Here is a 15446-nt window from a genome sequence, read left to right as displayed (position 1 = left end):
TCACTGCTGAGAGGGGGCGCAGGGTGAGCTGAGCTGTTGAGTCACTGCTGAGAGGGGGAGCAGGGGGAGCTGAGCTGCTGAGTCACTGCTGAGAGGGGGTCAGGGTGAGCTGAGCTGTTGAGTCACTGCTGGGAGGGGGAGCAGGGTGAGCTGAGCTGCAGAGTCACTGCTGGGAGGGGGAGCAGGGTGAGCTGAGCTGCTGAGTCACTGCTGGGAGGGGGAGCAGGGTGAGCTGAGCTGCTGAGTCACTGCTGAGAGGGGGAGCAGGGTGAGCTGAGCTGCAGAGTCACTGCCTGGAGGGGAAGCAGGGTGAGCTGAGCTGCTGAGTCACTGCCTGGAGGGGGAGCAGGGTGAGCTGAGCTGCTGAGTCACTGCTGGGAGGGGGAGCAGGGTGAGCTGAGCTGCAGAGTCACTGCCTGGAGGGGGAGCAGGGTGAGCTGAGCTGCTGAGTCACTGCTGGAAGGGGAAGCAGAGTGAGCTAAGCTGCTGAGTCACTGCTGGGAGGGGGAGCAGGTTGAGCTGAGCTGCTGAGTCACTGCCTGGAGGGGGAGCAGGGTGAGCTGAGCTGCAGAGTCACCGCTGAGAGGGGGAGCAGGGTGAGCTGAGCTGCTGAGTCACCGCTGGGAGAGGAAGCAGGGTGAGCTGAGCTGTTGAGTCTCTGCTGGGAGGGGGAGCAGGGTGAGCTGAGCTGTTGAGTCACCGCTGGGAGGGGAAGCAGGGTGAGCTGAGCTGTTGAGTCTCTGCTGGGAGGGGGAGCAGGGTGAGCTGAGCTGTTGAGTCACTGCTGTGAGGGGAAGCAGGGGGAGCTGACCTGTTGAGCTTCTGCTGGGAGGGGGAGCAGGGTGAGCTGAGCTGCTGAGTCACAGCTGGGAGGGGGAGCAGGGTGAGCTGAGCTGCTGGGTCACTGCTGGGAGGGGAAGCAGGGTGAGCTGAGCTGCTGGGTCACTGCTGGGAGGGGAAGCAGGGTGAGCTGAGCTGCTGAGTCACAGCTGGGAGGGGAAGCAGGGTGAGCTGAGCTGCTGAGTCACTGTTGAGAGGGGGAGCAGGGAGAGCTGATCTGCTGAGTCACTGCTGAGAGGGGGAGCAGGGTGAGCTGAGCTGCAGAGTCACTGCCTGGAGGGGAAGCAGGGTGAGCTGAGCTGCAGAGTCACTGCCTGGAGGGGAAGCAGGGTGAGCTGAGCAGCTGAGTCACTGCCTGGAGGGGGAGCAGGGTGAGCTGAGCTGCTGAGTCACTGCTGGGAGGGGGAGCAGGGTGAGCTGAGCTGCAGAGTCACTGCCTGAAGGGGGAGCAGGGTGAGCTGAGCTGCTGAGTCACTGCCTGGAGGGGGAGCAGGGTGAGCTGAGCTGCTGAGTCACTGCTGGGAGGGGGAGCAGGGTGAGCTGAGCTGCAGAGTCACTGCCTGGAGGGGGAGCAGGGTGAGCTGAGCTGCTGAGTCACTGCCTGGAGGGGGAGCAGGGTGAGCTGAGCTGCAGAGTCACTGCCTGGAGGGGGAGCAGAGTGAGCTGAGCTGCAGAGTCACTGCCTGGAGGGGGAGTAGGGTGAGCTGAGCTGCTGAGTCACTGCCTGGAGGGGGAGCAGGGTGAGCTGAGCTGCTGAGTCACTGCCTGGAGGGGGAGCAGAGTGAGCTGAGCTGCAGAGTCACTGCCTGGAGGGGGAGCAGGGTGAGCTGAGCTGCTGAGTCACTGCCTGGAGGGGGAGCAGGGTGAGCTGAGCTGCAGAGTCACTGCCTGGAGGGGGAGCAGGGTGAGCTGAGCTGCAGAGTCACTGCCTGGAGGGGGAGCAGGGTGAGCTGAGCTGCAGTGTCACTGCCTGGTGGGGGAGCAGGGTGAGCTGAGCTGCAGAGTCACTGCCTGGAGGGGGAGCAGGGTGAGCTGAGCTGCAGAGTCACTGCCTGGAGGGGGAGCAGGGTGAGCTGAGCTGCAGAGTCACTGCCTGGAGGGGGAGCAGGGTGAGCTGAGCTGCTGAGTCACTGCCTGGAGGGGGAGCAGGGTGAGCTGAGCTGCTGAGTCACTGCTGGGAGGGGGAGCAGGGGGAGCTGAGCTGCAGAGTCACTGCCTGGAGGGGGAGCAGGGTGAGCTGAGCTGCAGAGTCACTGCCTGGAGGGGGAGCAGGGTGAGCTGAGCTGCAGAGTCACTGCCTGGAGGGGGAGCAGGGTGAGCTGAGCTGCAGAGTCACTGCTGGGAGGGGGAGCAGGGTGAGCTGAGCTGCAGAGTCACTGCTGGGAGGGGGAGAGAACAGAGAAAAGGACTTGAAGGACTTCAGTGCTTCTGCTGTGAAATTTGAGGAATAATTGCTCCTCAGTACTTGCAGCTACAGAGGTGATTGACTTTTTTTTTACCGTTCACTAACTGATTGCTAAGAACAGTTGGATGGATTGGTTGGATGGATGGATTGGTTGGATGGATTGGTTGGTTGGATGAATTGGTTGGATGGATTGATTGATTGGGTGGATTGGTTGGATGGATTGGTTGGATGGATTGGTTTGGATGGATTGGTTGGGTGGATTGGTTGGATGGATTGGTTGGATGGATTGGTTGGTTGGATTGGTTGGATGGATTGGTTGGATAGATTGGATGGATTGGTTGGATGGATTGGTTGGATGGATTGGATTGGTTGGATGGCTGGATTGGTTGGATGGATTGGTTGGATGGATTGGATTGGTTGGATGGCTGGATTGGTTGGATGGATTGGTTGGATGGATTGAATTGGTGGATTGGTTGGATGGATTGGTTGGTTGGATGGATGGGTTGGATGGATTGGTTGGATTGGTTGGTTGGTTGGATGGATTGGTTGGATGGATTGGTTGGATGGATGGATTGGTTGGTTGGTTGGTTGGTTGGATGGATTGGTTGGTTGGATTGGTTGGATGGATTGGTTGGTTGGATGGATGGGTTGGATGGATTGGTTGGATTGGTTGGATGGATTGGTTGGTTGGTTGGATTGTTTGGATGGATTGGTTGGATAGATTGGATGGATGGATGGATTGGTTGGATGGATTTGTTGGTTGGATAGATTGGTTGGATGGATTGGTTGGATTGATGGACTGGTTGGTTGGATGGATTGGTTGGATGGATTGTTTGGGTGGATTGGTTGGGTGGATTGGTTAGATGGACTGGTTGGGGGCATTGGTTGGGTGGATTGGTTGGGTGGGTTGATTGGTTGGATGGATTGGTTGGATCGATTGGTTAGATGGATTGGTTGGATGGATGGATTGGTTGGATGGATTGTTTGGATGGATTGGTTGGTTAGAAGGATTGGTTGGTTGGATGGGTTGGTTGGATGGATGGATGGGTTGGATGGATTGGTTGGATGGATTAGTTGGTTGGGTGGATTGGTTGGATGGATTGGTTGGTTGGATGGATTGGTTGGATGGATTGGTTGGTTGGATGGATTGGTTGGGTGGATTGGTTGGTTGGTTGGATGGATTGGTTGGATGGATTGGTTGGATGGATGGATTGGTTGGATGGACTGGTTGGATGGATTGGTTGGATGGGTTGGTTGGTTGGATGGATTGGTTGGATGGATGGATTGGTTGGATGGATTGGTTGGATGGATGGATTGGTTGGATGGATTGGTTGAATGGATTGGTTGGATGGGTTGGTTGGATGGATTGGTTGGATGGGTTGGTTGGATGGATTGGTTGGATGGATGGATGGATTGGATGGATGGATGGATGGATTGGTTGGATGGATTGGTTGGAAGGATTGGTTGGATGGATTGGTTGGATGGATTGGATGGATGGATTGGTTGGATGGATTGGTTGGGTGGATTGGTCGGTTGGTTGGGTGGATTGGTTGGATGGATTGGTTGGATGGATTGGTTGGTTGGATGAATTGGTTGGATGGATTGGATGGATGGATTGGTTGGATGGATTGGTTGGATGGATTGGTTGGATGGATTGGATGGATGGATGGATTGGATGGATGGATGGATTGGTTGGGTGGATTGCTTGGTTGGATGGATTGGTTGCATGGATTGGTTGGATGGATTGGTTGGATGGATTGGTTGGATGGATTGGTTGGATGAATTGGTTGGTTGGATGGACTGGATGGATGGATTGGTTGGATGGATTGGTTGAATGGATTGGATGGATGGATGGATGGATGGATTGGTTGGATAGATTGGTTGGATGGATGGATTGGTTGGATGGATTGGTTGGGCGTATTGATTGGTTGGATGGATTGGATGGATGGATGGATTGGTTGGATGGATTGGTTGGATGGATTGGTTGGATGGGTTGGTTGGTTGGATGGATTGGTTGGATGGATGGATGGATTGGTTGGGTGGATTGGTTGGGTGGATTGGTTGGATGGATTGGTTGGGTGGATTGGTTGGATTGGTTGGATGGATTGGATGGATGGATGGATTGGTTGGATGGATTGGATAAATGGATTGGATAAATGGATTGGTTGGATGGATTGGTTGGATGGATGGATTGGATGGATGGATTGGTTGGATGCATTGGTTGGATGGGTTGGTTGGTTGGATGGATTGGCTGGATGGATGGATTGGATAGATGGATTGGTTGGGTGGATTGGTTGGATGGATTGGTTGGGTGGATTGGTTGGGTGGATTGGATGGATGGATTGGTTGGATGGATTGGTTGGTTGGTTGGTTGGATGGATTGGTTGAATGGATGGATTGGATGGATGGATTGGTTGGATGGATTGGTTGGTTGGATGGATTGGTTGGATGGATTCTTTGGATGGATTGGTTGGGTGGATTGGTTGGGTGGATTGGTTGGATAGATTGGTTGGATGGATTGGTTGGATGGATTGGATGGATTGGTTGGATGGATTGGTTGGATGGGTTGGTTGGTTGGTTGGATGGATTGGTTGGATGGGTTGGTTGGTTGGATAGATTGGTTGGGTGGATTGGTTGGATTGATGGATTGGATGGATGGATTGGAGGGATGGATTGGTTGGGTGGATTGGTTGGATGGATGGATTGGTTGGATGGATTGGTTGGATGGATTGGATTGGTTGGATGGCTGGATTGGTTGGATGGATTGGTTGGATGGATTGGATTGGTTGGATGGCTGGATTGGTTGGATGGATTGGTTGGAAGGATTGAATTGGTGGATTGGTTGGATGGATTGGTTGGTTGGATGGATGGGTTGGATGGATTGGTTGGATTGGTTGGTTGGATGGATTGGTTGGATGGATTGGTTGGATGGATGGATTGGTTGGTTGGTTGGATGGATTGGTTGGTTGGATTGGTTGGATGGATTGGTTGGTTGGATTGATGGGTTGGATGGATTGGTTGGATTGGTTGGATGAATTGGTTGGTTGGTTGGATTGTTTGGATGGATTGGTTGGATAGATTGGATGGATGGATGGATTGGTTGGATGGATTTGTTGGTTGGATGGATTGGTTGGATGGATTGGTTGGATTGATGGACTGGTTGGTTGGATGGATTGGTTGGATGGATTGTTTGGGTGGATTGGTTGGGTGGATTGGTTAGATGGACTGGTTGGGGGCATTGGTTGGGTGGATTGGTTGGGTGGATTGGTTGGGTGGGTTGATTGGTTGGATGGATTGGTTGGATCGATTGGTTAGATGGATTGGTTGGATGGATGGATTGGTTGGATGGATTGTTTGGATGGATTGGTTGGTTAGAAGGATTGGTTGGTTGGATGGGTTGGTTGGATGGATGGATGGGTTTGATGGATTGGTTGGATGGATTAGTTGGTTGGGTGGATTGGTTGGATGGATTGGTTGGTTGGATGGATTGGTTGGATGGATTGGTTGGTTGGATGGATTGGTTGGGTGGATTGGTTGGTTGGTTGGATGGATTGGTTGGATGGATTGGTTGGATGGATGGATTGGTTGGATGGACTGGTTGGATGGATTGGTTGGATGGGTTGGTTGGTTGGATGGATTGGTTGGATGGATGGATTGGTTGGATGGATTGGTTGGATGGATGGATTGGTTGGATGGATTGGTTGAATGGATTGGTTGGATGGGTTGGTTGGATGGATTGGTTGGATGGGTTGGTTGGATGGATTGGTTGGATGGATTGGTTGGATGGATGGATGGATTGGATGGATGGATGGATGGATGGATTGGTTGGATGGATTGGTTGGAAGGATTGGTTGGATGGATTGGTTGGATGGATTGGATGGATGGATTGGTTGGGTGGATTGGTCGGTTGGTTGGGTGGATTGGTTGGATGGATTGGTTGGATGGATTGGTTGGTTGGATGAATTGGTTGGATGGATTGGATGGATGGATTGGTTGGTTGGATGAATTGGTTGGATGAATTGGTTGGATGGATTGGTTGGATGGATTGTTTGGTTGGATGGATTGGATGGATGGATTGGTTGGATGGATTGGTTGGATGGATTGGATGGATGGATGGATTGGATGGATGGATGGATTGGTTGGGTGGATTGCTTGGTTGGATGGATTGGTTGCATGGATTGGTTGGATGGATTGGTTGGATGGATTGGTTGCATGAATTGGTTGGATGGATTGGTTGGATGGATTGGTTGGTTGGATGGACTGGATGGATGGATTGGTTGGATGGATTGGTTGAATGGATTGGATGGATGGATGGATGGATTGGTTGGATAGATTGGTTGGATGGATGGATTGGTTGGATGGATTGGTTGGGCGTATTGATTGGTTGGATGGATTGGTTGGATGGGTTGGTTGGTTGGATGGATTGGTTGGATGGATGGATGGATTGGTTGGGTGGATTGGTTGGGTGGATTGGTTGGATGGATTGGTTGGGTGGATTGGTTGGATTGGTTGGATGGATTGGATGGATGGATGGATGGATGGATGGATTGGATAAATGGATTGGATAAATGGATTGGTTGGATGGATTGGTTGGATGGATGGATTGGATGGATGGATTGGTTGGATGCATTGGTTGGATGGGTTGGTTGGTTGGATGGATTGGCTGGATGGATGGATTGGATAGATGGATTGGTTGGGTGGATTGGTTGGATGGATTGGTTGGGTGGATTGGTTGGGTGGATTGGATGGATGGATTGGTTGGATGGATTGGTTGGTTGGTTGGTTGGATGGATTGGTTGAATGGATGGATTGGATGGATGGATTGGTTGGATGGATTGGTTGGTTGGATGGATTGGTTGGATGGATTCTTTGGATGGATTGGTTGGGTGGATTGGTTGGGTGGATTGGTTGGATAGATTGGTTGGATGGATTGGTTGGATGGATTGGATGGATTGGTTGGATGGATTGGTTGGATGGGTTGGTTGGTTGGTTGGATGGATTGGTTGGATGGATTGGTTGGATGGGTTGGTTGGTTGGATAGATTGGTTGGGTGGATTGGTTGGATTGATGGATTGGATGGATGGATTGGAGGGATGGATTGGTTGGGTGGATTGGTTGGATGGATGGATTGGTTGGATGGATTGGTTGGATGGATTGGTTGGATGGGTTGGTTGGTTGGATGGATGGATTGGTTGGATGGATGGATTGGTTGGATGGATTGGTTGGATGGACTGGTTGGATGGATTGGTTGGATGGGTTGGTTGGTTGGATGGATTGGTTGGATGGATGGATTGGTTGGATGGATTGGTTGAATGGATTGGTTGGATGGGTTGGTTGGATGGATTGGTTGGATGGATGGATTGGTTGGATGGATTGGTTGGATGGATTGGTTGGATGGATGGATTGGTTGGATGGATTGGTTGGGTGGATTGGTTGGATGGATTGGTTGGGTGGATTGGTTGGATGGATGGATTGGATGGATGGATGGATTGGTTGGATGGATTAGTTGGAAGGATAGGTTGGGTGGGTTGGTTGGATGGATTGGTTGGATGGATTGGATGGATGGATTGGTTGGATGGATTGGTTGGATGGATGGATTGGTTGGATGGATTGGTTGGGTGGATTGGTTGGATGGATTGGTTGGGTGGATTGGTTGGATGGATTGGTTGGATGGATGGATTGGATGGATAGATTGGATGGATAGATTGGTTGGATGGATTGGTTGGATGGGTTGGTTGGTTGGATGGATTGGATGGATGGATTGGTTGGGTGGATTGGTTGGATGGATTGGTTGGATGGATGGATTGGTTGGATGGATTGGTTGGATGGATTGGTTGGATGGATTGGTTGGGTGGATTGGTTGGATGGATTGGTTGGATGGATGGATTGGTTGGATGGATTGGTTGGATGTTCACATCCTGGGGGGAAGTCACTCTCATTCATACATTTTAGGTTTAGCGGTCCAATCAGAAATGAACATTACCCAGGATGGGGCTGATAAACCACACCATGCTATAGAACTCATCTGGAAGACCCATCTGTAGAAGTACCGGGGTGACGTACGCCGTCTCCATCGCATAGCAGAACTCGATGCCGAACAATATGCACCCATTAAACAAGAGTTCCATGAACGATCTTCGGGGGTGAAGGTCTACGAAATCGATCAGATCGAGCGGACACGGGGTGTTGGGGGGAGGGGGCGGTGACGGCCGGATTAGTTTTCTTCTCTTTGGATGTCTTTTGAAATTGTTGGCTCGATGGCTGAGGTGACCCGTAACCGATGAGGTGTACCCACACACCTGCGACCTCCAGAAATCCTGGGCGACCATTCCGGGGGCCGCGGGGTCGGCGGGAGGGGAGAAGGCAGCTGAAGCCATTATCAGAAGAGATTTCTACGTCTGGAAAACAGAAAGACGACATCAGTGCGAGATTCCGAGGAACGCGCCATGCGGCAAACATGGACGCCGCCACTGCTGACCCCTCCCAAAGTACCGACCTGCTTGTCCCGCCGGGGTGTTTATCAATATTATAATAATAAATATAAATATATACATTTCATAAAATAATACATGAACCACGCGCCGCCCCACCCCCGGCCTGTTCTGACTTCTCTCCTACATGGAAAAATCTGCATTTTTTTGCTAGAAAATTATTCAGAACCCAAAACATTGTATATGTTTTTTAAACAGAGAATAAAATGGTGGGTGTTGCAATTTTTTTATGTCACACGGTATTTGCACAGCGGTTTTGGGAAAAATACACTTTAATGAATTGTAGTGAACACAATATATAACACATTTTTTGGTACAGTATAAAAGATGATGTTACGCCCAGTAAATATTTTATCTGACAAAAATAAGTACACCCCTCAGTGACATTTGTTTAAATCTTTTCTTCTATCTTTTCATGTGACAACACTGAAGAAATGACACTTGTCTACAATGTAAAGTAGTGAGTGTACAGCTTGTATAACAGTGTAAATTTACTGTCCCCTCAAAATAACTCAACACACAGCCATTAATGTCTAAACCGCTGGCAACAAAAGTCAGTACACCCCTAAGTGAAAATCTCCAAATTGGGCCCAATTAGCCATTTTCCCTCCCTGGTGTCATGTGACTCGTTAGTGTTACAAGGTCTCAGGTGTGAATGGGGAGCAGGTGTGTTAAATTTGGTGTTATCGCTCTCACTCTCTCATACTGGTCACTGGAAGTACAACATGGCACCTCATGGCAAAGAACTCTCTGAGGATCTGAAAAAAAGAATTGTTGCTCTACATAAAGATGGCCTAGGCTATAAGAAGATTGCCAAGACCCTGAAACTGATCTGCAGCACGGTGGCCAAGACCATACAGCGGTATAACAGGACAGGTTCCCCTCAGAACAGGCCTCGCCATGGTCCACCAAAGAAGTTGAGGTCACGTGCTCAGCGTCATATCCAGAGGTTGTCTTTGGGAAATAGACGTATGAGTGCTGCCAGCATTGCTGCAGAGGTTGTAGGGGTGGGGGTGGGGGGTCAGCCTGTCAGTGCTCAGACCATACGCCGCACACTGCATCAAATTGGTCTGCATGGCTGTCATCCCAGAAGGAAGCCTCTTCTAAAGATGATGTACAAGAAAGCCAGCAAACAGTTTGCTGAAGACAAGCAGACTAAGGAGATGGATTACTGGAACCATGTCCTGTGGTCTGATGAGACCAAGATAAACGTATTTGGTTCAGATGGTGACAAGCGTGTGTGGGGGCAACCAGGTGAGGAGAACAAAGACAAGTGTGTCTTGTCTACAGTCAAGCATGGTGGTGGGAGTGTCATGGTCTGGGGCTGCATGAGTGCTGCCGGCACTGGGGAGCTACAGATCATTGAGGGAACCATGAATGCCAACATGTACTGTGATATACTGAAGCAGAGCATGATCCCCTCCCTTCAGAGACTGGACCGCAGGGCAGTATTCCAACATGATAACCACCCCAAACACACCTCCAAGACCACCACTGCCTTGCTAAAGAAGCTGAGGGTAAAGGTGATGGACTGGCCAAGCATGTCTCCAGACCTAAACCCTATTGATCATCTGTGGGACATCCTCAAACGGAAGGTGGAGGAGCACAAGGTCTCTAACATCCACCAGCTCTGTGATGTCATCATGGAGGAGGGGAAGAGGACTCCAGTGACAACCTGTGAAGCTCTGGTGACCTCCATGCCCAAGAGGGTTAAGGCAGTGCTGGAAAATAATGGTGGCCACACAAAATATTGACACTTTGGGCCCAATTTGGAGATTTTCACTGAGGGGTGTACTGACTTTTGTCAGATACTGTAAATACTAAACATGTCAATCTTTAAAACTGCGTACGCTCGTGCAATGGCACCAAACTACAGTATAGGGGTCGCCACTTTTTCTTCAAGTGAACCCCGAACACTTTAGCGGCGCACAGCAATTTTTTTTTATAGTATAAACTATGGATATATTTTGCTATTAAATAACATTTCTAATAATATGAAATTAATCACAAGAGTCTCCTTTATATCAGAGTCCACAGAGCTCCCCTTACATCTGACTAAAATCAAAATAAGTGCAGCACTAAATACAAAGTATCCCCCGAGGGATATATATATATATATGGAGCATTCAATAAACAATATATAAAGTGTAATATGCAAAATGTCTTCTTATATACAGTATAGAAATAATAGCAGGTAAAAAACAAGGCAAAATCGATTGTTAGTGATGGGTTTGGGCAGTGAGAGAGAATGTAACAGACACTCTCGGCTTAGACAACGGCAGCCAGCAATCCTGCTGGGAAGTCATAGTCCAGTCTGAATAATGTGTCCGGGTTTCAGGCTGTCTGATACCCGGACACAAGATTCCAAACTCAAACTGTCCGGGTGAATCCCAGACAGGTGGCAACCCTACTACAGTCCCTAAAAATCTCCATAGGGGACACTTTAAATGCCTCTGCAGGTTACCGGTTTGGAATTACACAGGAGGTCTGGTGATAGAATTATCACTCTCCCTCTGACGTTTGCAGCGATACATGTGTGGTGCGATCACCTTTTACATGTGTGTGCGTGTAAACACGGAACGATCGGGGCACTTAAAAATGAATATTTGTATTATTTATTTTATATAGTCCTCTTTACTGAGACATCGGGGGGCTATCAGACCCCCAATGTCTCCTCTGCCCTTAACTGCATCAGATCCCCCCTAGATTGGTCTGATCCCCTTCTTCTACAAGCTGGAAGTCTATTCTATACAAGCCCCCCAAATTCATAGGACACCCCCAGGAGGTCTGTCAGTATATACTATGTACGTCTGTCAGTATATACTATGTACGTCTGTCAGTATATACTATGTACGTCTGTCAGTATATACTATGGGGGTCTGTCAGTATATACTATGGGGGTCTGTCAGTATATACTATGGGGGTCTGTCAGTATATACTATGGAGGTCTGTCAGTATATACTATGGAGGTCTGTCAGTATATACTATGTACGTCTGTCAGTATATACTATGTACGTCTGTCAGTATATACTATGGGGGTCTGTCAGTATATACTATGGGGGTCTGTCAGTATATACTATGGGGGTCTGTCAGTATATACTATGGAGGTCTGTCAGTATATACTATGGAGGTCTGTCAGTATATACTATGTACGTCTGTCAGTATATACTATGGGGGTCTGTCAGTATATACTATGGAGGTCTGTCAGTATATACTATGTACGTCTGTCAGTATATACTATGGGGGTCTGTCAGTATATACTATGTACGTCTGTCAGTATATACTATGGGGGTCTGTCAGTATATACTATGGGGGTCTGTCAGTATATACTATGTACGTCTGTCAGTATATACTATGGGGGTCTGTCAGTATATACAATGGAGGTCTGTCAGTATATACTATGGGGGTCTGTCAGTATATACTATGGGGGTCTGTCAGTATATACTATGGGGGTCTGTCAGTATATACTATGGGGGTCTGTCAGTATATACTATGTACGTCTGTCAGTATATACTATGGGGGTCTGTCAGTATATACTATGGAGGTCTGTCAGTATATACTATGGAGGTCTGTCAGTATATACTATGGGGGTCTGTCAGTATATACTATGGGGGTCTGTCAGTATATACTATGGAGGTCTGTCAGTATATAGTATGGGGGTCTGTCAGTATATACTATGGAGGTCTGTCAGTATATACTATGGAGGTCTGTCAGTATATACTATGGGGGTCTGTCAGTATATACTATGGAGGTCTGTCAGTATATACTATGGAGGTCTGTCAGTATATACTATGGGGGTCTGTCAGTATATACTATGGAGGTCTGTCAGTATATACTATGGGGGTCTGTCAGTATATACTATGGGGGTCTGTCAGTATATACTATGGAGGTCTGTCAGTATATACTATGGGGGTCTGTCAGTATATACTATGGAGGTCTGTCAGTATATACTATGGGGGTCTGTCAGTATATACAATGGAGGTCTGTCAGTATATACTATGGGGGTCTGTCAGTATATACTATGGAGGTCTGTCAGTATATACTATGGGGGTCTGTCAGTATATACTATGGAGGTCTGTCAGTATATACAATGGAGGTCTGTCAGTATATACTATGGAGGTCTGTCAGTATATACTATGGGGGTCTGTCAGTATATACTATGGGGGTCTGTCAGTATATACTATGGAGGTCTGTCAGTATATAGTATGGGGGTCTGTCAGTATATACTATGGAGGTCTGTCAGTATATACTATGGGGGTCTGTCAGTATATACTATGGAGGTCTGTCAGTATATACTATGGGGGTCTGTCAGTATATACTATGGGGGTCTGTCAGTATATACTATGGAGGTCTGTCAGTATATACTATGGGGGTCTGTCAGTATATACTATGGAGGTCTGTCAGTATATACTATGGGGGTCTATCTGTATATACTTTGGAGGTCTGTCAGTATATACTATGGAGGTCTGTCAGTATATACTATGTACGCCTGTCAGTATATACTATGGAGGTCTGTCAGTATATACTATGGGGGTCTGTCAGTATATACTATGGAGGTCTGTCAGTATATACTATGGGGGTCTGTCAGTATATACTATGGAGGTCTGTCAGTATATACTATGGGGGTCTGTCAGTATATACTATGGAGGTCTGTCAGTATATACTATGGGGGTCTGTCAGTATATACTATGGAGGTCTGTCAGTATATACTATGGAGGTCTGTCAGTATATACTATGGGGGTCTGTCAGTATATACTATGGAGGTCTGTCAGTATATACTATGGGGGTCTGTCAGTATATACTATGGAGGTCTGTCAGTATATACTATGGAGGTCTGTCAGTATATACTATGGAGGTCTGTCAGTATATACTATGTACGCCTGTCAGTATATACTATGGGGGTCATCGGGCAATAGGGTACACACAATATACACAATATACACACACTGAAAAGGCACTGGAGAGGCGGGGCAGCTCTTGTATTGGGATTTTTAAAAAAACACAGATTTTTACATACTGTCCCTGGTTTTATTGAGGCTGACAACCCTGATGGGGCCCCTTAGTGGCATGGGGCCCTCAGGCCGTGCCCCAATGGTCAGTCTGCCCCTGGGTGGGGGACACCTGTCAGGAGTGGGGGGGACACGTATCAGGAGTGGGGGGAACATGTGTCAGGAGTGGGGGAAGGGGACACATGGGGTTGGGGGACACGTGTGTCAGGAGTGGGGGGGACATGTGTGCCAGGAGTGGGGGGGGACATGTGTCAGGAGTGGGGGAGGCGGGGGGACGCATGTCAGGAGTGGGGGGGACACGTGTCAGGAGTGGGGGGGACGTGTCAGGAGTGGGGGGGACACGTGTGTCAGAAGTGGGGGGGACACATGTCAGGAGTGGGGGTGGGGGGACACATGTCAGGAGTGGGGGTGGGGGGACACATGTCAGGAGTGGGGGAGTGGGGGGGACGTGTCAGGAGTGGGGGGGACACGTGTGTCAGGAGTGGGGGAGTGGGGGACACATGTCAGGAGTGGGAGTGGGGGGGGGGGGACACATGTCAGGAGTGGGGGGGGGGGACACATGTCAGGAGTGGGGGTGGGGGGACACGTATGTCAGGAGTGGGAGTGGGGGGGGACACATGTCAGGAGTGGGGGTGGGGGGACACGTGTGTCAGGAGTGGGGGAGGGGGGAGACACATGTCAGGAGTGGGGGGGGACACATGTCAGGAGTGGGGGGGGACACATGTCAGGAGTGTGGGAGGGGGGGACACATGTCAGGAGTGTGGGGGGGACACGTGTCAGGAGTGGGGGGGGACACATGTCAGGAGTGGGGGGGACACGTGTCAGGAGTGGGAGTGGGGGGGGGACACATGTCAGGAGTGGGGGAGGGGGGGGACACATGTCAGGAGTGGGAGTGGGGGGGGGACACATGTCAGGAGTGGGGGGGACACGTGTGTCAGGAGTGGGGGGGGGACACATGTCAGGAGTGGGGGGGACACGTGTGTCAGGAGTGGGGGGGGGACACATGTCAGGAGTGGGGGAGGGGGGGGGACACATGTCAGGAGTGGGAGTGGGGGGGGGACACATGTCAGGAGTGGGGGGGACACGTGTGTCAGGAGTGGGGGTGGGGGGGACACATGTCAGGAGTGGGGGAGGGGGGGGGACACATGTCAGGAGTGGGAGTGGGGGGGACACATGTCAGGAGTGGGGGGGGGACACATGTCAGGAGTGGGGGAGGGGGGGACACATGTCAGGAGTGGGGGAGGGGGGGGACACATGTCAGGAGTGGGGGAGGGGGGACACATGTCAGGAGTGGGAGTGGGGGGGGGACACATGTCAGGAGTGGGGGGGGACACATGTCAGGAGTGGGGGAGGGGGGGACACATGTCAGGAGTGGGGGAGGGGGGGGACACATGTGTCAGGAGTGGGAGTGGGGGGGGGACACATGTCAGGAGTGGGGGAGGGGGGACACATGTCAGGAGTGGGGGGGGACACATGTCAGGAGTGGGAGTGGGGGGGGGGACACATGTCAGGAGTGGGGGAGGGGGGGGGACACATGTCAGGAGTGGGGGAGGGGGGGACACATGTCAGGAGTGGGGGAGGGGGGGGGACACATGTCAGGAGTGGGAGTGGGGGGGGGACACATGTCAGGAGTGGGGGAGGGGGGGGACACATGTCAGGAGTGGGGGAGGGGGGGACACATGTCAGGAGTGGGGGAGGGGG

The 15446-nt window shown here is 50.4% G+C and overlaps 1 protein-coding gene across 2 annotated transcripts in view; it reads right to left on the bottom strand.

The window, feature by feature from the left end:
- Positions 1-15446, bottom strand: part of SLC45A1 (solute carrier family 45 member 1) — a 58556-nt gene that overhangs the window by 42442 nt on the left and 668 nt on the right. For both annotated transcript variants that reach the window (XM_073603714.1, XM_073603715.1), the window contains exon 2: positions 8229-8643. In XM_073603714.1, coding sequence (XP_073459815.1) covers positions 8229-8622 — 394 coding nt within the window. In that variant the 5' untranslated portion in view covers positions 8623-8643. The remainder of the gene's footprint in view (positions 1-8228; positions 8644-15446) is intronic.

Source organism: Aquarana catesbeiana, linkage group LG10 (assembly GCF_042186555.1).
Source record: "Aquarana catesbeiana isolate 2022-GZ linkage group LG10, ASM4218655v1, whole genome shotgun sequence".
Lineage (NCBI taxonomy): Eukaryota > Metazoa > Chordata > Amphibia > Anura > Ranidae > Aquarana > Aquarana catesbeiana.
Note: the sequence above shows the minus strand (reverse complement) of the source record. Positions and strands in the feature narration are given on the sequence as shown.